At 55.5% G+C, this 21,745-nt stretch overlaps 1 protein-coding gene and 1 non-coding gene across 2 annotated transcripts; both read right to left on the bottom strand.

The window, feature by feature from the left end:
- Nucleotides 1-3,222: 3,222 nt before the first annotated feature.
- SOX1 (SRY-box transcription factor 1) lies at nucleotides 3,223-6,761 on the bottom strand. The gene has a single exon (XM_017502224.1). It carries the CDS (start codon nucleotides 6,019-6,021, stop codon nucleotides 4,855-4,857), a length of 1,167 nt encoding a protein of 388 aa, XP_017357713.1. The 5' UTR covers nucleotides 6,022-6,761; the 3' UTR covers nucleotides 3,223-4,854.
- Nucleotides 6,762-21,554: 14,793 nt separating this feature from the next.
- Nucleotides 21,555-21,615, bottom strand: LOC119467579. The gene has a single exon (XR_005196117.1). It is a non-coding gene; the product is annotated as a small nucleolar RNA SNORD44 (small nucleolar RNA).
- Nucleotides 21,616-21,745: the final 130 nt, after the last annotated feature.

The raw sequence follows: 21,745 nt of genomic DNA, 5'->3' as shown, positions 1-21,745 counted from the left end.
GGGGCGCTGCGGCCGCGTCCCCTCCCCCTCTCTGGTCCCCTCCCCCCGTCGCCCGGGACCCGGCCGGGCCCTGCCTCCCCTCCCCCTCCCTCGCGCCCACTTGTTGCTGTCCAGCCCGAGATGTGCTCGTTCCGCCGGCTGAGTGTAAAAGGGTTTGACTTGCGGCTGACCCCGGGTCAGCACTTTCTCTCCGCTAATCCTGCTCTCTTTTTACACAAAACCCTCGGCCCCGTCCCTCGCATCAGTCATCTTAATCTCCACTCGCCCCCCACCGGCGGCTGACACCCCGCCTGGCCTCCAGGCCCCGGCGTGGACCCGAGGGAGATGGGCGCCCGGGGACCCCCACGCCCTCCCGCCCAGAGCCTGCGGGGACGCGGCCGAAGGAATGAAGGGCGAGTGGGGGGAGCAAGGGCCGCCTCGACACCTGCCCCTCCCCGCCCCGACCCTCAGGCTGGGCCCCCAGGGGCCAGAGTGGGACTGAGAGGGGAGCCGCGCGCGGGCCTTGGCGGGGGAAGGACGGGGCGGCCGAGCTTCAGAGACAAAGAGAAGGCCAGGCCTCGCCCAGAGGCCGGTGGCGGAGACGCGGCTCGGGGCGGGAGTCGGAGGGCGGTGAAGGCGGCGCTGGGACTGGAGGGGAGCTGGGAGTGGATTGCGGGGGCTGGGAGGGAGGGCAGAGCCCCGGGACCCGAAGGGCAGAGGCGCGGTGTGCGGGGCTCAGCCGCGAGCAGAGCCGGAGAAGGGGCGACTCTGAGGCCCAGGCAGCGGGGTGCGCCCCGAAGAGGCCCGGCCACCCCCGCCCGGAGGGGACCCGTCGGGACCGGGAGCGGACACTGCTCGGCTCCTCCTGGGGCGGGCGGAGCAGGGTCCCGGCGGGCGCGCAGCTGGAGCGGAACGGCCGGGGAGGGAGAAGCGAGGGAGGGAGGGAAGAACAGGCGAGGCAGGGAGGAAGCGGGAGGAGAGTGCTCGCCCTCAGATCCTGGGAGGTGGTCCCGAGGCCCGGCCACAGGCGGGAGCGGAGGAAGGGTGAGGGGTCCCTGCGTCCCCCACCTCCCGGCCTGCACCTCCACGCGCGCCCCTCCTCGCCCTAGTTCGGTCCTGACACCGCCCCACCCTGCCGGACTCGGGGGGCACCCAGTCCCCCTTTCTCGCTACGGGGCCCGCACCCAGCTCACTCCTCCCCATCCGGCCAGCCCTTTCAATCTCGCCAATTAGGCTGGAAAGAGAGACCAGCCAAGGCCAAGTCTGCGTTCCACTTGCAGTTTCCAAGGACTCAGCCCCGGGGTTAAATTCTGCCGCCGCCGCAGCCTCTGGAGCCTCTGCCCCGGGGCACAGGCAGAGCGTGGGTGGGGCGGAGGCGGGAGCCGGCCCAGGACGGATGGGGTCCGGGGGGCGCTGGAGCCGGGGCCAGCCCGGAGCGCGCCTTCTGGGGACACACGTCCCGGGACGGGTTTCTTGAATTAACCAGAATTTTCCGTAGACAGAAATCTGCGGTGCCAGGTCTTTGTTGGGAAATGAAACGCGGGAGTATGAGTGCCGTTCTCCCACACGCGTGATTTTAATAGACCTATCAGTCACGCTCCCGACGCGCATCTGTAGATCAGGCCGCTGTGCCCGAGTCTTCTTTCAAACTAAATCATCTAGTACAAGTGGGTTTCTCCGGGGAAGGGGGTGTCAAAATCTCAACAACAAAGGGGCCGAGGAGTTGAAAAACAAAACAAGGCTTAAAATAAACAAACAAACCAAAACAAAACCCTCAAGCGAACCCTCCTACCCCCGGTGTGGAGGGCAGGGCCGAGCGCAATGGCGGATTTACCAGTCACACCGTCGCCCCCGCTCGAACTGCTGAAAACTTTCCCCAGGCCTCAAAGACTGCTGTCCGCCTTCTCTACACGGCTTGCAAACATAATTGGACTAAGCGACAGAAGCACCACCCTGTGATTTGGGAAGTGAATGAAGTCGTCATATAATATAATAACTATCATCATACAGTATTTCACTCCTTGAATACGAGGAGTGTTACCTTGGCCAAGCACTGCATTCACAGTTGTCTCAGGGCCTAGTGTAATTTTTTCTCCGCTAATTTTAATTGGAGATACACTGCTGGGGGCGGGGAAAGGGGGATAGAATCTCAATCTTGAGATGAATCTCAGCTAATTTCTTTGCCCCTCAACCCTGTGATATTTTTCAATAAGTCATTAAAAAATTTCTATTTGCTTTTGTCCGTGCTGTTCTAATCAACAAAACAAGGAAGGAAGATGGCTGGAGCACCTGGCATTGGCTATTTCACTGACTGTGCATGAAGCACCTGCCTACTGCCAGTCTGTAAGACCATCCTCCGGGGAGACACAGGCCGCTTGCCTGGCGTCCCGGGCGCACTAACTCAACTTTTCATAGTCTGTGGCTCTAAAGTGGGGCCCACGTCCTAATGTTGAGCCAAGACCCAGATGCCAACAATTACACACAGAAACTCCAGGGTACACACAGGAGAACATGGGGGCCAGACTGAGCAGTGGACGCCAAAGAACCTCAGAGAGGGTCCTTTAAGTCTGTATATTTCAGAGAAAATCCTCAAGGTCCCAGTGAGTTAACAGAACAAGCATTATAGAATTTCCCAAAGCAACTCCCAGAGGGGATTGGGAAGGCCCTTTCCCAGACTAAGTGGTAATGCTGCTCAGCCATCCATGGGCACACAGACACTTCTAGAAACAACTGCTTCAGAAAGGATCAAATAGTTAAAAGAAAGAAAAAAGAAAAAGAAAAGGGGGTTTTTATTGTTAGAAAGCAGTGGACATCATTCTTGAAGTTTTTTTGCAATCACTTTAACGAATGAGTGGTTTAAACAAACTTATCAAAATGACTCCCCAAAATTACACGTCAATTGTCAGATTAGCATTATACTTAAAGCTGTTCTCAAAAGTAGGCTGAATTCAGTTCTCATGAAACTGATAACATAGGCCCACTTTTGGATGGACAGTCCATACTCACTCCAGGACAATAAAAGGTGTTGAGGAAACGAGGGGGAAGCCTAAGGCTGCTGAAATCAACCTATTTCCATCAGGACTTAAAGTGTTTTTTTTTTTTTTTTTTTTTCAAAAGCTTATAAGTTTTATTTTCACATGGAGCACCAGTAAGGTAGTAGAGCCAGTCAAAATAAGGATTTGATTCAAAAATATAATTTCATCTTAATGTTGTGATTAATTTTTAAATGTATTTGCTACAGTATAACTTTTAAATGCAATATTTAATGCTGTCAGATTACTTGAAGACAAAGTTTTACAGAAAACTTTAAATTTCAGAAAAAAACTGCAATGTACCAATAAACACCTAGAAAAAAATATAATTAAAAAATTTAAAGCATCAAACAACCTCAAGATCTCGTCAAGAGTAATGAACAAGGCATTTTGCGTTCACGTCGGTTAGCAACTTGCATCCCAGTTCACGCAGGGGAGGGTGATGGTCGATATTTCTCTGTGTGTATGAGAATCCAACACAATGATTTCGCCCGTTTTCCCAGGAGAAAGAAGCCAGAGGGAGGGGTAGCGGGTGTACAGAGGGGGCTCGGCTGCAACACATTTTGGTTCAGCGATTTTGTTTCCTGGAAACACACTTAGATAAATTCTGCTCGAAATTTTAATTGCTGGGGAATTGGGAAACCCGCGACCTGCCCTGGTCTTTGTCCCTCATCCAAGGCCTGGTCCCGGGTCCGCCATTGGGGTCTTCCCTTCCTCCTTTCTCCTCTGGACCAAACAGTGGCACAGAAGCCCAGTCAGGTGGAAGGCACCCAGCAAGATAACGAACGTGCAGCCACCCCAGCCGCCCGAGCAGAAGATACTTTTAATTATTTCTCGGCCTGTAGTAACACTTCAGTTCTACAAAATAACCTATAGGTTTTAACTTTCTTCTCTTCCATTGAATAATCTTCCTTGAAAATCCTATTTCCCCCGCCCCATTCCCCGGGGTTCCCTTACTTTTAGTGCATCCAGATGATTTCCCTTTCAGATTTCCTAACTGCATTTTGAACTCATAGAACATGCATATAAAAATAGCATGTTTCAAATTTATGGGGAAATGGGCTTTCTCTGTTAAATTTATTGAGTCAAAACATTTTCGGGGGGGCGGGTGTCTTTTTCCGTTTTTAGAAGAAAGGCTTTTTAGGAAACTATGTACATAATCTGACTTCTCCTCCCCGCATTGCAACGCCTAAAATAAAATTTTCACAATGCATTTACAAGAAATAATACAAAACCAAAAAAAAAAAAAAAAATGGAAATGGTCAGATACAGAAAGTTTTACAAAACCCAGAATATAACTCCGCCGCCTTAAGGAGGGGATGGTGGTGGTAATCGCTTTGTATAAATTAACAAACCAACCCAAAAGAGCGGAAACTACTACAAAAAACTTGTAAGTGCTTGGACCTGCCTCACTACATCTAGAACAAATGCGACGAGCTCCGGGTCGCTTGGGCTCAGGCTGTCGGCGCCGCCGGGAAGCGACGCGGGGGAAAGTGAAGGCGCCGGCCGGGATACAAAAGTTGGCTTTGCTCTCGCCTGGTTTTGACCTTTTTGTCCCCTCGAGCAAAGAAAACGCTTTCCGCCTCCTCCGCGGGTGATAAATACTGTACAAAAAGTCTCAAGAAAACACCGAAATACAGTCTAAAACGCAAGTCTGGTGTCAGCGCCCAGCGGTCGCCCAGATCTCCGGGAAAGGTGAGCTGGCGGCACGCGCCACCGGGCGTTCGTCTCCAGTGTTTTCCTTTTGACCAGAGCCTCGAAACGTCTGTACAAAGCCAGGCCGCACCGGGGCGGGCCGCGAGCTCAGGAGTCGCCGCCCAGGGTCCCCGGCCTCCCGGCGGCGCTAGATGTGCGTCAGGGGCACCGTGCCGTTGACGCCCGCGCCCGCGCCCTGGTAGTGCTGCGGGAGCGAATGCAGCCGGCTCTGCGCGGCTGCCGCCGCCGGGTCGCCCCCCTCTCCCGCGGGCAAGTACATGCTGATCATCTCGCGCAGGTCCCCGGGGCACGGCGCCCGCGAGTGCGCAGGGGCAGGCGGGCTGCCGCTCGGCTCCGACTTGACCAGCGAGCCCAGTGCGCCCAGGGCGCCCGACGACGCGGCCGCCGCCGCCGCCGCCGCCGCCACTGCCGAGTTCTGGTGCGCGCCGCCCGCAGCGGCGGCGGCGGCGGCCGCGGCGCCGTAGGGGAGGCCGCCGTAGCCCGAGGGCGATGCGCTCATGTAGCCCTGCGAGTTGGAGATGGGGCTGTACTGCAGCGCGCCCATGTCGTAGCGGTGCATGGGCTGCGGGTTGTGCGGGTGCGCGTGCGGGTGGTGCGGATGCGGGTGCGCGGGGTGCGCGTGCGGGTGCGCGCCGCCCGCGCCCGGGTGCTGCCCGTAGGCCAGCTGCGCCTCCTGCATCATGGCCGCGGCCGCCGCCGCCGCCGCCACCGAGCCCGGGTAGGCGCCGTTGGCCCAGCCGTTGACGTGCGCGTAGCCGCCGCCCGCCGCACCGCCCGGGCTCTCCAGGCGCTGGCCCACGGCTGCCGCGCCCACGCCCACACCCACTCCCATGGCCACGGCCGCGCCGCCGCCGCCCGCGCCAGCCGCCAGGAGCCCGCCGGCCAGCGAGTACTTGTCCTTCTTGAGCAGCGTCTTGGTCTTGCGGCGCGGCCGGTACTTGTAATCCGGGTGCTCCTTCATGTGCAGCGCGCGCAGCCGCTTGGCCTCGTCGATGAACGGCCGCTTCTCGGCCTCGGACATGACCTTCCACTCGGCGCCCAGGCGTTTGCTGATCTCCGAGTTGTGCATCTTGGGGTTCTCCTGGGCCATCTTGCGCCGCTGCCCGCGGGACCACACCATGAAGGCGTTCATGGGTCGCTTGACCCGGTCCTGGTTGGCCTTGGTGCCCCCGCCGCCGCCGCCGCCCCCGCCTCCGCCCCCGCCGCCGCCCGCCCCGGCGGGGCCCGAGAGGTTCGTGGGGGCCTGGGCGCCGCCGGGCGAGTGCAGGTCAGTCTCCATCATCATGCTGTACATCGGGGCGGCTGGCGGGTTCACCTGCACCGCGAGGAGAGGGCCTGGCGCATAGACGGCCGGGTTGGGGGGTAGACAGAGAGGAGTTCGAACGGAGCGAGACGGGGGCGGGGGTGTCCTAGCAGAGAGAAGAATGGGTAGGGGTGAAGGCAACGACAACAAAAAGAGGCAGAAACACACGCGCTCAGCGCCGCTTCGGCTCGCAGGTTTAAAGTTTCTCCCGGTGCACAAACCACTTGCCAAAGAGGCCGACAGTCGGGGTCGCAGTCCTCGCCGCCACCGCAGCCCAGGCGCCCTCGGTGGAGCGGTGCAAACAGGTGCAGTCGTGGCCAAGTTGCGGCTCCACTTTCCGGGCCAGGAGCCTTGCGCTGGGTCCGGCCGGGGGTGCGCTGTCTCCTCCTCGCCGGCCGCCGCCGCCGCGCGCTGTGTCCTTCCTTCTGTGCTCGATCCTCAGCGGCCTCCAACTCGGGGGCTGCAACTTCTAGCAGCGCGGCGCGCCGCGTGCGCTGGGCATGTGTTGTTCCCAGCTGCCCGGGGGGAGCCAGGCGCCGAGGGGGGGGCGCAGGGGGGCCCGGAGGGGGCTATTACGGTGCAGCCAGGGAGGGGTCCAGGGACAGCGGGAGGAGCGCGGGCTCGCGGAATGGGCCGGAGAGCCGGGGCCGCCGAGCCCGGGACTGGCTGCCCGCTGCCTGCCCGGGGCCGTGCGCTCGGAGAGGAGGCGCACGCGGGGCCGGCGGCGCGCGGGGCCCAGCAGCCATACGCCGGGCCCGGGCTGCCATTAAATGTGCGCGCCGCGGCCAATGGGAGCCGGCGGCGGCGGTGATTTGCATGGCGCGCTGGCAAGTGACGTGGGGAGGGAGTAGATACACTGGGCGCGGGCGGCAGAGCAGGGAGGAGGGGAGGAAGGAGGGGGAGCAAAGCAGGAAGGAGGGGGGCAGGAGGCCCGGGAGGGGGTGACAGCCACACCGCTTCCTGAGCGCGCGCGCGGCGGCGGCGGCGGCGGCGGCGGCGAACCCCGAGCTCGCCCTCCTCGCCGCTCCCCGCCCGCGCGCTCCGAATGATTAACGATTGGGTTGAAAAGCGAAGACTTAGGAAGAATCGTCAGGGGTTGGGAGGAGGAAACGCAGCTCTGGGCCAGTTTTACACGGGCGCGGTGGAAACCCAGCTCCTCCTCTGCCCCCGCCGGCCAACTCCGAGCCTGCAGGGAAGGGGAAAGTTGAGCGCGAGGCCGGGGCGTCACCCTCAGCTCACCCGAGTGCTGAAAAGGAGGGGCGCTCCCATGGGCGCAGGGGAGACCCTCCGAGGGCTCCTACAGGTTCTCCTGCAAGGATCAGACGGCTCATTAACCCCACCTCCACCCTCCCCCACATCTGTTCTCAGCTGCGATGCGCACTGAAGTTCTCGGGTGCCCGCTCTTGCAGCCAGGGCCTTCACAGACCAGGCCCCTCAATTTGGGTAAAGGGGGAGTATTTGTGTGCGCTTGGCTCCTTAGCCCCGTTTCGTACCAGCCCTAAACTTTTTTGGGGTGGGTCTTTTAATGAGCCTGGGGTCATGGTCACGCACTCTTCCCAACCCGGGTCTTCTTCCTCTGCAAAAGGAATTTCTAGGAAGGTGGAACGCGACAAGACCTATCTGGAATCTAGCTCCCGAATAACAGTTGAAAAAGTTTGTTGAATCGCAAAAGAATGATCTGGCCCACGCTTTTCTGGAGCGAGTCTCCCACCAGCTGGTTGCCTAAGCACTGAGAAAACTGCGTGAACTGCGCGAGGCCAACTAACCCGAATGAAAGGCGAGGCCTCGGGGCCGGGTCACAGCCGCGGGTCTAAATCCTGCAAAGGAAAGGCCCGGCTCGTGGAAACAGGAAGGCCTTCACCTGCGGTTATATTTCTTAAACCTCAAAGTGGCTTTGATTTGCGAGCATGCAAGAGATTGTCAAACCCAGTCTCAATTATCATAGCGCTCACACTACGGTTTCCACCAGACTGATCTGAAAGTGGTCCAAAGACTTCTTTGAGCCCAAGCGTTCCTCCTCGGTCCTCACCGAGGCACCCTGAGATGAGAGTGCTTATGGAGATTGGTGATGGTTAAAGTGGAGCCTTCACCGCATGTCACGTGTCTGCTTGTCTTGTAATAGAAATATTCAGTAAGGATGATGGTAACGGTAATAGAAGTGATAGGGTGTTTGAGTCTGTGGGGCAGAGAACACGTGACACTTTTTTTTCTCTTAAAAAAAATTCTGAGGTTGTGAATTTCTTGACCCTGTTGCTTGTCCAAGGTAAAAGAATAATGCTTTATTTCCTCAATTGCTATGATTATTACTGTAGGGTTTATTATTATTATTGCAGGGTTGCCTCAGCGTGCAGGGCAACAGCAAATCGATCTCTCTGCAGATTAAACCGCTTTTATTCCAGGCCATTCAGCATTTAGTAGTAAATTCATCAAATAATATATAATTATATTAGAAAGGGAACATCATTTCATATTTATTTTTCACTAAATATCTAGGTTATAAACTGGGTTTCCAACTACCTTCTTATTTCACCGGTCGAGTTTGTTAAATCTTTTCATTTGTTCCATGCACTACCTACAAATATCAGTTACATTGTGAATGAACAAAAAAGGAGCAAGAATATTGTTTGGGAATGCTATAGACCCATTTTTTTCTTGATAATTTAGGAGGCAATGAGTGTGCAGTGAGATCCAGTGTGTTAGGAAAAGTCAGCAAGACTGAAATAAAGGAAATGGTTTACAAATTATAAACTATATTATCCACTTAGCAGTTGAAAGATTTCTTTCCTCTGCTTTTCAATTTAGAGTTTAAACTAAATAGCTTAAGACTCCCTGAAAATGCGTTGTATGAATCAGGCTTGGCACATTATTTTCCATATCAATGGAGCGATTTATTTTATAAACAACCTGCACTCCAGTGTGCTTTGCAGGAATGCTTTATGCTTTGGGGAACTTGGATAGCTGAGTTTGAAATGGTCTAGTTTATTTCTACCATAGTCCTGAAAATTGTTTCCAAATACGACGTTACCCTTGTTTTTCAGAGCATCTAAATAGGAAGAAAATGGTTTAGCGTCGTATGAGATCACACTAGTGCTCTGCGTTCAGGGTGCTCTGCATAAGCCCTCTTTAGTGACGAGGTGTTCCCTAGGCCCAAGCGGGTTCACACACTGTGGGTGACCACCTGCATAAGTATTAAACCAAAGCTGCAGGTGGAACTTGTTGCCAAGTGATGAATGATTGGCGGCAGCAGGCAGTGCAAATTAGGCAGCATAGGGCACTGCATGCCAGACCTCTGTGCCTTCCTTCCTGGCACGAGGATTGAAGAGCATCATATTAACTCCTGCTGGCAATCGATGGCTTCTGGAAGCCTCAATTTCTTGCTCCTTCTAACCTCTTTCCTTAGTGACTCTTTAAAAAAGCAGAGACAGTCCAAAACCAGTTTGAAAGGCACCTCCTTCTCCCTTCCACTCGCAGCCAGGTTGGCAGTGACATCCTTCAAACTCAGTATTTTCCCAAAGGCGGGACTCCTGAAGATGTGAACACTAACTTCCCTATTCCCAAGTAATATCATAGGAAGTCTGGACCCTCAAGCAAAGGGTTACTTTCACTGTTGATTGACCAAATTTGCTTTTTTGGCAACTCAGAAACTTCATTGTGCTTCTTTGCTCAAAATGCCAAAGTGAAGATCAACTTAGAAATGTGGATAAATAAAAATACTTTCTATTGTATGTGACCTGTGGTCATAATCTTCAAAGACAATCCAAAACCAAACAATCTTTAGAAGTCACACACACACATGTCTATATGCCTGTGGTAGATTAGGCCATTAGGCAAGAACCCTCAACTTTCAGTGCTGGACTTCAACACCATTATCCTAAACTATCTATATGGAGTAATGAACACTTTTAGCTTTTGTCCCCCCCCACCCGACCCCCACCAGGCATGAGAGAGAGCTTTGTGGCATCTAGAGACGGATTTGCTGTGCCCAGTGTCAGTCCCAAGCCCCAGGCAAAGAGCTAGGAGTTCTGGAGGACAGTGAAAGAAGACAGAAACCCTGGCCTGTCTTTCGTGGTCCTGGTGAAGCCGACCGGTCCTGCTGACACTCTCCAGGGACATCTGGCCACACCACAACCGGTTGCCCTCCTGGGTTCAGCTCCTGCGGCTTCTGGGGGCCGGTTGGAGGGCGGAGGCCACATGTAGGTGACTCCTCCGACCTCCGAGGGGCTCAGGCTTCTTGGCTCTGGTGTCGCCCCAGAAGGCCGGGGCCACAGTTAAAGGAGGCAGATGAAGAGGAAGCCGCCAGTTTCCAGGCGGAGCTTTTGAAAGAGAAAAGAGTAGTCGGAAGGAGGAGAGGAGAAGGAGGCGAAGAAAGGGCGGGAGAGAGAAGAAGAAAGAGCCATTCAAGTTGGAAGAGGCCTTCGAGGCCATTTCTGCCTACAGGAGGCGCGGGGCGAGGGCGGGGAGCGCGTCGGGGGCACCGCGTGGGGGCGGGCGGGGGTGCAGAGGACACAGCAGCGGGAGGGCGGCGGACAGAGAAGGCCGGGTTTCCTCCCGCGCGGAGCCACGGGGGGCGAAAAGGCAGCTGGCCCAGCCGCGCGGCTCCAGCCTGAGGCCCCGCGGCGCGTCTGAGCTGGCCGTTCCGTGGCGCGCGCCGCGATCGCCGTCTGCTGGCCGCTGCCGCCCTCGCCAAGATTCCAGGGCTCTCCGTTCTCTGAAGCCTTGGCGCCTCTCACCCTCTCTGGCTGCCAGAGGCCTTGTTCGAGGGCCTGGAGCGCGCGTTCGGGGGACTGAGCTCCAGAGTGCGCGGGTGATGGCCAGGGAGCTCTCGAGGAGCGTTCCTCTCTCTTGGGTGCCTGGGCGCTCCATCATCTGCGTCCTGGCTAACTTGATTCCACTGTTACCAAAGAAAGCCGGAGAAGCCGAAGTAGCACAGAAGTTTCTGTGGGTGGTGGTTTGGTTTGTTTTTTAAGGAGGAAAACAAAAAACAAAAAACCCAGCCCAGGGAAAGGGGGTATGTGGAAGAAGAACGGAAAGAGAGCCCTGGCAGTCAGGGATAGCAGCAGAGCAGAACTTTCCAGGAGCTCTCAGCTGCGGGCGCAAGAAGGTTGTTCTTGTAGCATCTGTGGGAGAAGGGTCAAGAAACCCCTTCTTCTCAAAAGCGACTCAGGCTTTCTTTTGGGTGATTCGTGTGGAGAGCTGCACATTCACGATCGAAGAGCAAACAACTGTGTGTGTGTGTGTGTGCGCGCGCGCGCGTTCTGTGTGCCTCTGAGCTCTCTGGGTGAAAGCATTTGGAGAAGCTCTGGGAGCTTTGGAGTAGGGGCTCACCCTGTGAGCAGTACTCACACATATAATTCAAATTTCACAGCTGACCTGCTCTGAAAACCTCAATCAGCTTCTAATTGAAGGGAAAACAAATATTGCTTCCCTACAGCAGAGCTAACGATTTAATCATTATATCAGACATTATAGCTTTTAATTAGGCTAATGCTGATACTGTATGGAAAGAGATAATTCAACACAGTTCTTGATGAATTCTGTAATTGGGTTAACGGCAGAGCAGTTAGGGGAGAGACGTCAATATTCAAGCTGCGTCTGTAGCCACCAGGTTTATGAATGAAAGAGGAGACAAGGGGAGGAAAAAGGCTGGAACCAGAGGGGGGCATTGCGCCCTCCGCCCCATGGAGCTATGGGCGGCTCTGGAGAGAGGCGGCGGGAGACGCGAGAAAAGCTGGGCGGCCGCCGGGTGCCAGGCCTTCGGGACCTCGCCGCTAAGCGCGAGCTCCTTCCGCTGCTCGGCCTGCCAGGCCCTTCTTTTGCGGGAAACTTTCCGAGAAGACACTCGGCCGCACCTACACCTCCTGTAAGCCCTGGAGCGGGAGTATCTCTGCGCCGTTCCCACCCAGCCCAGCGGGCGCAGCTATAGCGCTCAGTTCTGTCGCGTGGCTCTTAAAGACACGAGCTCTCCCTGGGCTTCCACCCCTCGCCAGCTCCGAGTGTCACCCGGACGGGCACAGCGCCCCTGGCTGAGGACAGCCCTAGTCGGTCCCCAGCGCTGTGGGCGCGGTGGGTGCTGTGGGAGCCGTGGGCGCTGTGGGAGCGGTGGGCGCGCCGAGCGCTGGAGCCTCTGGGCACCACAGGCTGCCACCCACTCTCGAACTCAAAGTGATGATTGCGGGGTCGGCGGGAAAGGGTGCTTCGAGGAGGCGCCGGGCCTGCTGCCCAGAGGCCTGGGCTGGTGGCCTAGGCTGAGCCGCGGCTGAGCCCTGTGGCTGCACCAGGAAATTGGCAATTAAACCGCCCGGCCGGCGTCCCTTCCTCTCCTGCGGCTAAGGGTCCTAGAAAAGAAGGAGGAAGCAAAAGGCGGTTCGCACTCGCCTGCAGGAAGTCACTTGTGCGTGGGGGCAACGGTGACCCCTCCTGTCACTCCCCCATCTCGTCGCGCTACGTAGGGCCTGGGCCACAGGCGGTTTCGGGGTCCCCCGGGAGCAGCGCTGGGCGGGCTGCGTTGTCCAACCTCTGGCTTCGCGAGGCGCGTGCACGCCCAGTGCGGCTGCCAGCTGGGAGCGTTCCCCTCCCTCTTCTGCTGCCGAGATTTCTAGAACCCGTGGAAGTTATGCCCAAGTGGGTGAAGAGGCGGAGCTGAGACTGGACCCTGCCTGAAGAGACGGTTCTCCAGCCTCGGATTTTGAAGAGAAAATGCCGGCGCCTTTCAAATTTGGTCAGGTTCTTTAGAGGAGCCGCCTAAGTCGCGCCTTCCGTGATTGTAACCCAAATGGTTTCAGGGTGTGATTTTTTGCGCACTTTTTATACTTCCGCATGCCCCTTTTAAATTTTTGCTCTTAACCTTTGGTTTAACCACGTCTGCGCAATATTCTCCTTCAAGATAAACATACGGTATTGTGATTCAGCCTTGTCTTATTCTGTCAGTAATTACGGCAAAATTAAACGGGTCACTGCTAAAGTTTCATTTACACAACCCCCCGTAATTAACAGTTTGAATACACCTTTTTACGTTGTACAAAAGTTGTAATTTTCTAACGCGTGTTGTTTTTTATTGACAGGGAATGCCTGTGTTCGATGCCATCCCAGGCACACAAAGTGCCTCCTCTGAGCACTAGGTGTGTTTTGTTTCTGTAATAGTGTAAAGAGCCGGCACAAGATCACACTTTTCTGAATCTGGGGCAGCTTCATAGCCACTTCATTAAAAACTGCCGATTATACACGTCAGGGAGTGTGGGACATCTGATTAAACTGGGAAAGCAGAACATTCTGGGAAGAAACAAACCGGTCTGGCCGGTTACAGACAGCCCCCACCCCTGCTCCCCAGAGTGTGGAGTGTGGAGGAGCAGGTGGGATCTGACATTCTAGGGCTGCTGTGGTTTCACTCTGAATGATGGAGAGCAGCGTTTCAGGCAGTGCTGCGCCCTGCTCAGTCTCAGCGAGCCAGTGCCCAGGGGCTGTGCAATCCGCCGCAGCAGCTACCAGTCAACAGCACTTCCTCCATCCTCTCATTAGCCCTCAGATGGAAAAGGCATCACTCACAAGAGGAGACAAGTCATAGGGAATTTCTATATGAAAAGAAATAAAGTGAAATCAGAGATGCTTTTTCTTACAGGCCATCCCTGTTATTGCAAATTAGATTAGCTACACAGGCTTCAATATAAACATGACACGAGGTTCACACGAGTGAAAGCACCATCCACTCCAATCTCTGCTTTCATCGAAGCATCTCACATAAATTACGTCTTGTCCTTTAATACACTTTTCAATGCGATTAAAACATCACTTTGACACAATTTCAAGCCCTTTCAGTCGCATGGGTTGCTTACTTCAGAAAACAGCCAACAGGGAGAGTGGTTCTGTTTAAATCTTCAGGCTGTGGGATGGGGCTTTAATGCAGCGGCAGTGCCCTGCGCGGAGCTAATAGAGGGCCTCTTGGCCCCATTTGAATGCCATTTATCTTACCTCGAAGAGACAGAAAACAGCTGTCCTGTGAGCGGAAACCAGATTTCCCTGGGTTGGGTGGAGGCCTGTGACTACCTGGGTCTCTTTGGAAAGCACATTTCTATCATACAGGGCAGCATCCTTCTGACAGGGGGAACGGGCATGGCCTGCGCTGACCCTGGAAGGGTAGGATACCCCGCAGGACAGGACACTAGCTTTGGGGAGAGAGTGCCACCTAAATGAGATAGGTGAAGCTTTGGCAGATCAGGCAGAGATAGAGCCCTGTTTTGGATGGCGTTTGACCCTAAATCTCAACTTAGGGGCAGTGAGAAAAAGTGGGCAAATATACTGAGTTTTCTGGCAAACCAGTGAAAGGGAGATTTGCACTTCTTGCTCCAGAAACACGCCATCCTGGCTCCTCAGGGGTCACGTGTCCATTTACCAACTGACTACTCCTGAACTGGCTCCCATGGTTCTGGGGAGTGGAGGAGCCCCACCCAGACATCAGGCAGCAGTGGAGGGCTGCGTGGAGGGGTTCTATGCATATTCTTGATTTTCAGCTATTTACAATTGTGCTCAGCATTCAGAACACATAGGGGGATTTGCTTCTGTAGTCGAGGCTGGTTACAGCCCCCCTTCTCAGGTGTATCCTCTGCCATCAGGCAGGTAGGTGCAGGAACCCCCCACCTGGAGCCTCTTCCTTCAGACCCAGCACAGCCACAGCAAGGTTCCAGCGGCCTCCTCTTTCCTTGCAAGGAGGGAGACCAGGACCAGCAAGTCCAGCTGCCCAGGTGCCAAACCCCTCCCTTCCATCCCCATCTCTTTCCCTCTGCTTCCACAGCAGCCTCCTACACCGCTCTGATATTTGGCTTCATCCATTCCCATGGCAGTGATAACAAGATCCCAGCACTAGGCCATCTGAAGGCTCTCTGTTCATGCTCAAAGGCACTCATGGCATCCCCTGTGTGCCGGCCTGCTCCAGCCCTGCCAACTGGCCTGCATGGCATCCTGGAGAGGCGCTACCAGGGGAGGAAGCCTGGTAGGTGCCAGGGGATGTGAGTGGGGATGGAATTGCTTTCCTCCTGGATTTTCATCTAACCACCCTTCCAAACCACGCGAAGCTCCTCGGGGGACACCCGCCAGCCAGTCGTTGGGGGCTTCCCCCTCTGCTGCGGGCATTCTCTGCACGAGGCCCTAGGAGCAGGGGAGGAGGCCGGGGTAACAGGACGTAAGTCCTGGGTGGGGGCCAGAGCAGGACTCCTCTCTCCACCCCAGCGGGAGGGAAAAGCTGCCCCCCCCAGCCTCTTGGGCAGCCCTGCTGTCCGCTGCTGAGGTGATGGGGGGTTTTGGGGGTCTTCTGCACCCACTGGGGTACCATCAGGGTAATTCCCCCATCCCCGCCTTCCACAAAGGAGCTACTAGAACGCAGGCCCCACAGCACTCCAGGAAATCGATGCCATGAAGCCAGCTTTTAATGGGTTAGTTGACCGGCGGCCGCTATCGCGTTCAAACACCTGTTTCCTGCCAGGAGAGGCGGCCAGCCGGGTCCCTGCGCGGGTCGATAACTGCCAGGCCTACCCCGCCCTGCCCATCGACTCCAGCACTAGCCACCGCCAAAAATCCATTTCGCGTTTGAAACTTCCTGACCTTTCCCCTTCACGGGAGGCTCAAGCCCGCAGAAAGAGGGGGCGGAGGCAGGCGGCTCGGTGGCGCTGGTGGGGGAGACTCCCGGCTGTGCCCACTGAGAACCTAGGCACGCGCGGTGCTGCAAGAGGAGGCGAAGCGGGTGCGATTTCGCTGGAGGAGGGAGGACGCGCGCACGGAGCTCTGCGCCCGCGCGGGGTTCACCCCTCCTAGGGCGGTCCGCTGGGATCCAACCATGGGACGCCCTCCCTTGGGCGCTCGGATCCCACCTCCGGGCGGCGGGACTGAGGCGTTGGCCGCGCTGGTGGGGCTCGCGGGCGGGCACTGGGAGCTCTGCCAGTCCAGGGCTTGCGGCTCATTGATTTTTTTTTTTTTTTTTTTTTTTTTTTTTTTTTTTTTTTTTTTTTTTTGTGTGGTAGCAGAATTAATACCGTCAAGCCCGTCGGTCAGTCACAGTTAAATTGATTCTTTGCCCCAAACACCTCTCACTAATGGCACACGCTTCAACATGTTAATTTTTAAAACGCAATTTCAGCCGGCGGATTTAGTTCTCTGCGCGGCCGGGTGTGCACCGCGGAGAGCGCAGCCTGGCGCTCGGAACGCGGGGGTGGGGGAACCGCGAGGAGCGGGGAGGAGGCGAGGAGCTGTGGCGGACGCGAACTTCTCCCCCAAATCCACGGGCTCGATCTCCCTCCTCCTCCCCAAAAATGGCGACCCAGAGAGAACAGTCTGGGTCCATTGGGCGACGGCCAATCCCAAAAGCCGAGGATCGGGGAGGAGTGAACGCACAGATAAGAAAATGACAAATGTGCCCGGCGGAGAGTCCGCTAGCGATGGCCACCACGTCTACCCACCTGTTCTTCCCCTGGGCCACAAAGCTGCGGAGACACCCCATACTCCTTCAGGGAAAGTCACCGTGGAGACACCGCACCCCTCTCCCGAGATCCTTTACAGCCAGGCTCCCCAGCGCTGGGCGGGCTGAAGCCCCTGAGCAAGTTCGAGACACACTTACAGTTAGTTCCTCCTCCAGCTCCAGTGGGTCCCCAGGGCGGGTCCCGGACGGCCGCGCCCTTAAAGCTCTGCCCGCGGTCACCTCCGGGAGCCCCTACTCATTCGGGTCCGGATGGCCGGCCAGCTCTGCGTGCCCAGCTCGCCGCAGATCTCGGACCCGGGCCTGGCCCGGCTCCCGGCAGCTCCGTAGCCGCGAGCGCCACGCGCACGCACACTCACACGCGCACACTCACACGCGCACCCGGCTCGCACACTCACTCGCACACGCGCCTCTCTCCTCGCCGCGCGCGCGCACACAGACACTGCAGGCGAGAGAGACAAGAAAATGAAATTTATTATTGATAGAAAAGACTTTAAAGACAATTTCAAGTTATTGTTTCTCTCTGGAAAAAGGAGATCCCTCCACATAATGAAACGCTTTTGTGTGGCGCGGAACAATACCAAACAAGTCTTCTAATAAATAGCCACTTTTTTGTTCCTACTCGACAGTGAATAGAATCGAGCAGTTGGTTCGCGAGCAGCTGGGACGCCGTTTTGAGCTGGGAGGTGGAGCCGCGTCTCCCGTCCTCCGCGCGCCGCTCCCCAGTCCCCTCTCCCCTGCGTCCCCTCCTGCTCCCCGCTCCTCTCCCCATTCGCTCGCTCTCGCCTCCCGCCGCGGACCCTCCGCCCGCGCCCGCGCCCCCGCGCCCAGGCCTGGCCTGCGGGATTCCGGCCAGGCCACTGCAGGGACCGGGGCACCCCTCCTGACCTCTTGCGCCTCAGTCTCGAGGGACTCGGAAGTTCACCCCCGCCCCCCAAAAAACATTTGTCAATTCTGTCATCACAGAGGGCTGCAGATTTTCGCCCGGAACTACTACGCCGGCCTTTTCTAACCCTTGAGTGGGAGGATATCACCCCCCCCTCCGGTCCCGAGTCCACTCCTTGGGTTTTCTGCGCCGCACCCTCACTCCCACCCACGCCACGTCCCCGCGCCAGGCTCTCGTCTCCCGCGGACAGCGCCTCAGCTTTGTTGGCTCGAAGCGGGGACACAGTGGCCCTGGGCGCCGCCGCGCCAGGCCTCCCCCGCCAGCAGCTCGGGTTTTTTTTTTTTTTCTTTTTTCACTCCCAATATTTACATAAAAATTTATTTCTTCCATCTCTGCCTCTTTGCTTACTTTTTCTTGCCTTTTCATTTTTTTTTTTTTTTTTCTTTTTTCCATATTGCTCTGCAACGCGCTCCTGAATTCGCCCCCATCCGCACACTAGTGCCCTCACGACTAACGGCAGTTGCTGAAAGCAGCAATGTCTAAGGAGTAGTGTTGTGGACAGAAAGCTCTCCGGTTAAATGTCCCTCAAGGCCAGGCGGCTCCGCATTCCAGGCTCGCACTGAGGGAGGGGAGGCCCGTGGGGCTGTGCCGGGCTCCGGGGTGCGGGCCACCCCCGCCTGGGGCGCGCTGTCGCTCTGTCTGCAGGCGGAGCCCCGGCCTCGCCTCAGAGGACGGAGCTGCCTGCCCTCCCTAGCGCCAGGCTCGATCACGCGGAGCCGAAGGCGGAGGAGGAAATGTGTGGTGTGAAGCGCCTGGGCTGGAGCCACACTTGATTCTCGGGATCCGGGTCTCTGCCTCCTCCCCCACAGTGGAGTGAAGCTGTCAGCACTTCGGACTCCAGACCATCACCCAGGAGGCTCCTTGCAAATGTATCACAAGCAAACTAACTGCTTTTTTGAAAATGATGACCCTACCTTTGCCCGGAGGATTTGTGACCCCCTCCCACCCAAGGAAATATGTTTACCAACATTTAAAAAAAAAAAAAAAAGAAGCCCAAGTCCAGCAGAGTTGAAGACAGTAAGCGCGTGCCAGCCCTGAGTGTCGGTGCGGGGTGCGCACAGCTCTCCCGGACAAACGCAGGCTATTTTTTTTTTTTTTTTTTTTCCATTGTCGGCAGCTGCAGTTTGCAGGAGATCCTTGTCTGTCTGGCTCTAATCTCGGAGACAAAAACCCCACATGACTTCACTCAATGGATCTTAATCTAGAGAAACACTGTGTCATTTGCAAATTATTTCTTAATCGGACTAAGCTATTTAGAAGTGCGAATGGAGGAGTAAGTGTTTTGCAAGCCGCCGGAGCTCAGACGTTGACTAGGAACACTCTTCCTAGCAGCCCCGCTTTCCCCCAAAGACACGTTGGTCTAAGTGTCAAAAGCAAAATCAAGCAAGTACGTTTCTTTACTTGGGGGTTAATTTTTTTGAATTTACTTTGGAGAAACTGTATTTTCTTGGAGTTTAAGACAATTTAGTTCAGTCAGTCCTCCAAGATGTTGGTGACAAGAGGAAGAGTTGGTCCTTGACATCTTTAAAAAACCGGGTTTGTGCAGGAATTTCGTGGCGGGAAGCGCGGAGACACGTTGGAATTGGACCCATTCCAGCAGGCTCCTTGAAAGCTTTTTCCTTTTGTATGGAAAATGGAAACATTTTGGAATGCAGATTTAAAACTTTGACTTATATTTTACATGTTAAGTCGCTGAAAGATTGGGTACAACACTGCACAAACCTTCAAAACCTGCAAATATTTGAATGGTTTTTGTAAGCGGAGCAGCTGCCAGTCAGCTGGCTTTGACAGGCTGCCACAATTTTGTCACTTAATAGCGGGTGTTAGGCTAAGTGCAAAACACTCTGGCAAACAGATGTCAAACCCGTATCAATGGGGGTTTGAAATGGAGTTTTAACCCACATCGAGGTCTTGCGCGCGGAGCCAGTGTGTACACCGCGCAGCGAAGGCGAGCGCTCCTGAACGTGGTGGCCTTGCCCGCGGCTCTGAAATTCTGTAACAACGAGGCTGCGCCTCTCCCGCCCAGGCAAAGGAGAAGCAGGGCCGAGGGGCCTGGCAGGGCGTGGGGCGTGGACCCGCGTAGCCGCCGCCAGCCCCACTGCGTCCCGACCCGCTTCGCCCGCAGAAGGCAGCGGCTCTCTGCCCAGGCTGGGGCGCAGCGGCAGGCCCCAAGCGCGGCCCCGGCCCCCCTCCTCCCGGCTGGCTGCGGGCGCTGCCCTCCAACCCCCGGACTCCTCTCCCCGGTCCTCAGAACTCGGCCCCCAGCAGCGAGCCTCTCCTGCGGCCTCAGTGGTGAGAAGGCGGAGGCGGCAGATCAGGAGACCCACAGTCGGAGCGGAGCCGGCGTCCCTGGCCGAGGTCACCCAGGTGTCTGCGGCCGCGCCAGGCCCTGGCGAGGCCCATAGTCAAGTGCAGAGCGCGGCGGGCACCGGCGCTTATTCCCTTCTGCGCGGCCGGCCGTCTGGGTCGAAACTGGTTTTTCCTCGTGGTTTGCAGGAGGAAGCGGCCCAGGAGCGCGGGGTCTGTGCGCGGCGAGGCGGGGTGGGCGGAGGCTCGGAAGCGCGTCTCCTTTGTTTAGGCACCGGAGGCGGGCCCCGGGGCACTCCCTCCCTCCTTCCTTCTCCCAGGCACGGTCCTCCCCAAAGGCCAGATCTGCCCCGCTTTCCCGAACCACTGGAACTCTTCAGGGTGGCGGCGTCCAGAATGACCCCCGACCCTCGCGGGACCCCGCGGCCTTTGTGTTTCTCGCGCTAAGGCTGAACGCCTGGGCGTGGTTGCTGAGTGAGTCCCGCACGTTCTGCTCTGCCGGCAAACCAGTGCCACGGGGATTACTCTGCACGAAGAATGTCTGTTCACTCACTCAGAGCTTCCGTGATCCTTGACATGTCTTTCCAGATTTTCATCTCTTGATGCTGTTTAACTCCTACACAAACTGCACACTGAACAGAGCGCACCCGTGACTTTAATGCCACATCACAGCAGATCATGGCTGATTTTCGATTTTTACAGTGGGGACTGCATTTGACTTAGTGCCCAACGCACACTTCTCTTTTTCTTTGAATAACCATGATGCCAACTCTTCATTTTGGGAACTAAAACTTGCGGCTGGAAGGCCAAAATGAAACTTTGGATTTTACTACAAAATGTGACGAAAGGCAAATTTGTCCTTATGTAGATTAAAAGAATTCTCAGAGCTTTTTCTTGAGGACAGCGATTTCGTTCTGCATCACATAAATCTTCATGATAGGTATTTTGCAATTGATTATGAATCCTTAGGCGAGTATCCACTTTATAATGAATAGCAGTCAAACACTAATTTTAACTTGCCTTACTATAAGCTCAGCTTGAGATCATTTGTGTGTCCCATGAATGCACACACAGTTAATAAGTACTTATTAGTTTCTTATAATAAGAAATAAGATATTTATTTGTGTCTTGTATTTTTACTGATGGAATACAATCAAAGCATAATTTAATGCCCTCCAAAACCCTTTTAAAAATACACAGAACAAATATTCTACTGGGGGGGGGTGTCGTAAAAATAACTAAAGCTTCTCTGTGCCATTTATTTTAATTATATTTTAATAGAAAACCAGATGTTTAAAAGCAGTTTCCACAGGTCTATGGGATTCATTAATTCTAAATGTACAGAAATGTATTTTTACCTTCTGATTAAGTTCACTATTTTCACACGTAAAAGTATCCAACCACAGAATTCCACTTGGTCTTCTCCCAAGGTGCGTGTGGGGCTCAGGAAGGTGGGGGTTGACTGGGACAGGTGTCAACTCCAGCAAGCATCCCTGCCGGGATGCGTGCAGTGCACTGGATGTCTGCTTTGAGCTGTGAGGTGGAACTGGGCCTAGGTCTTTTGAGGAAGTGGCAGGGAACACTGGCTCAGGGCAGATGTGCAGAGCGGGTGTGGCAGAGGAACCCGGGGATTTCTGTGTTGAATTGTGGGTTGCAGTGCTGCAGTCCTGGGAGGGACAGGCCTAGTGGTGGGGGAGCTTGAAGGAGCAAGAGCAAGCAGGGAGAAGGATGAGGTTCTCATTACAGTGATTCCAGGGGTGAAATAACTTTTTGAAATCAGCATTTGCAGTGGAGGGTTTTGTTTTTGTTTGAAATCAGCTAAAGCCAATTATGACCTTCACATTCAGGCACCACTTGCTTATCAGCACCCAGGGCAGTGGCTTTCGCATTGTTGGAATTCACTTCATCAAAAAAAAAAAAAAAAAAGAAAAAAAAAGAATTCCATAACTTGAGGTTCTACTTACTCATTCTTTATTAGAGGCAGTAATTTCACTATCACGGTA

Source organism: Cebus imitator, unplaced genomic scaffold, assembly GCF_001604975.1.
Source record: "Cebus imitator isolate Cc_AM_T3 unplaced genomic scaffold, Cebus_imitator-1.0 Scaffold14, whole genome shotgun sequence".
Classification (NCBI taxonomy): Eukaryota; Metazoa; Chordata; class Mammalia; order Primates; family Cebidae; genus Cebus; species Cebus imitator.
The sequence above is the reverse complement of the archived record's forward strand: the minus strand, read 5'-3'. Positions and strand labels throughout refer to the sequence as shown.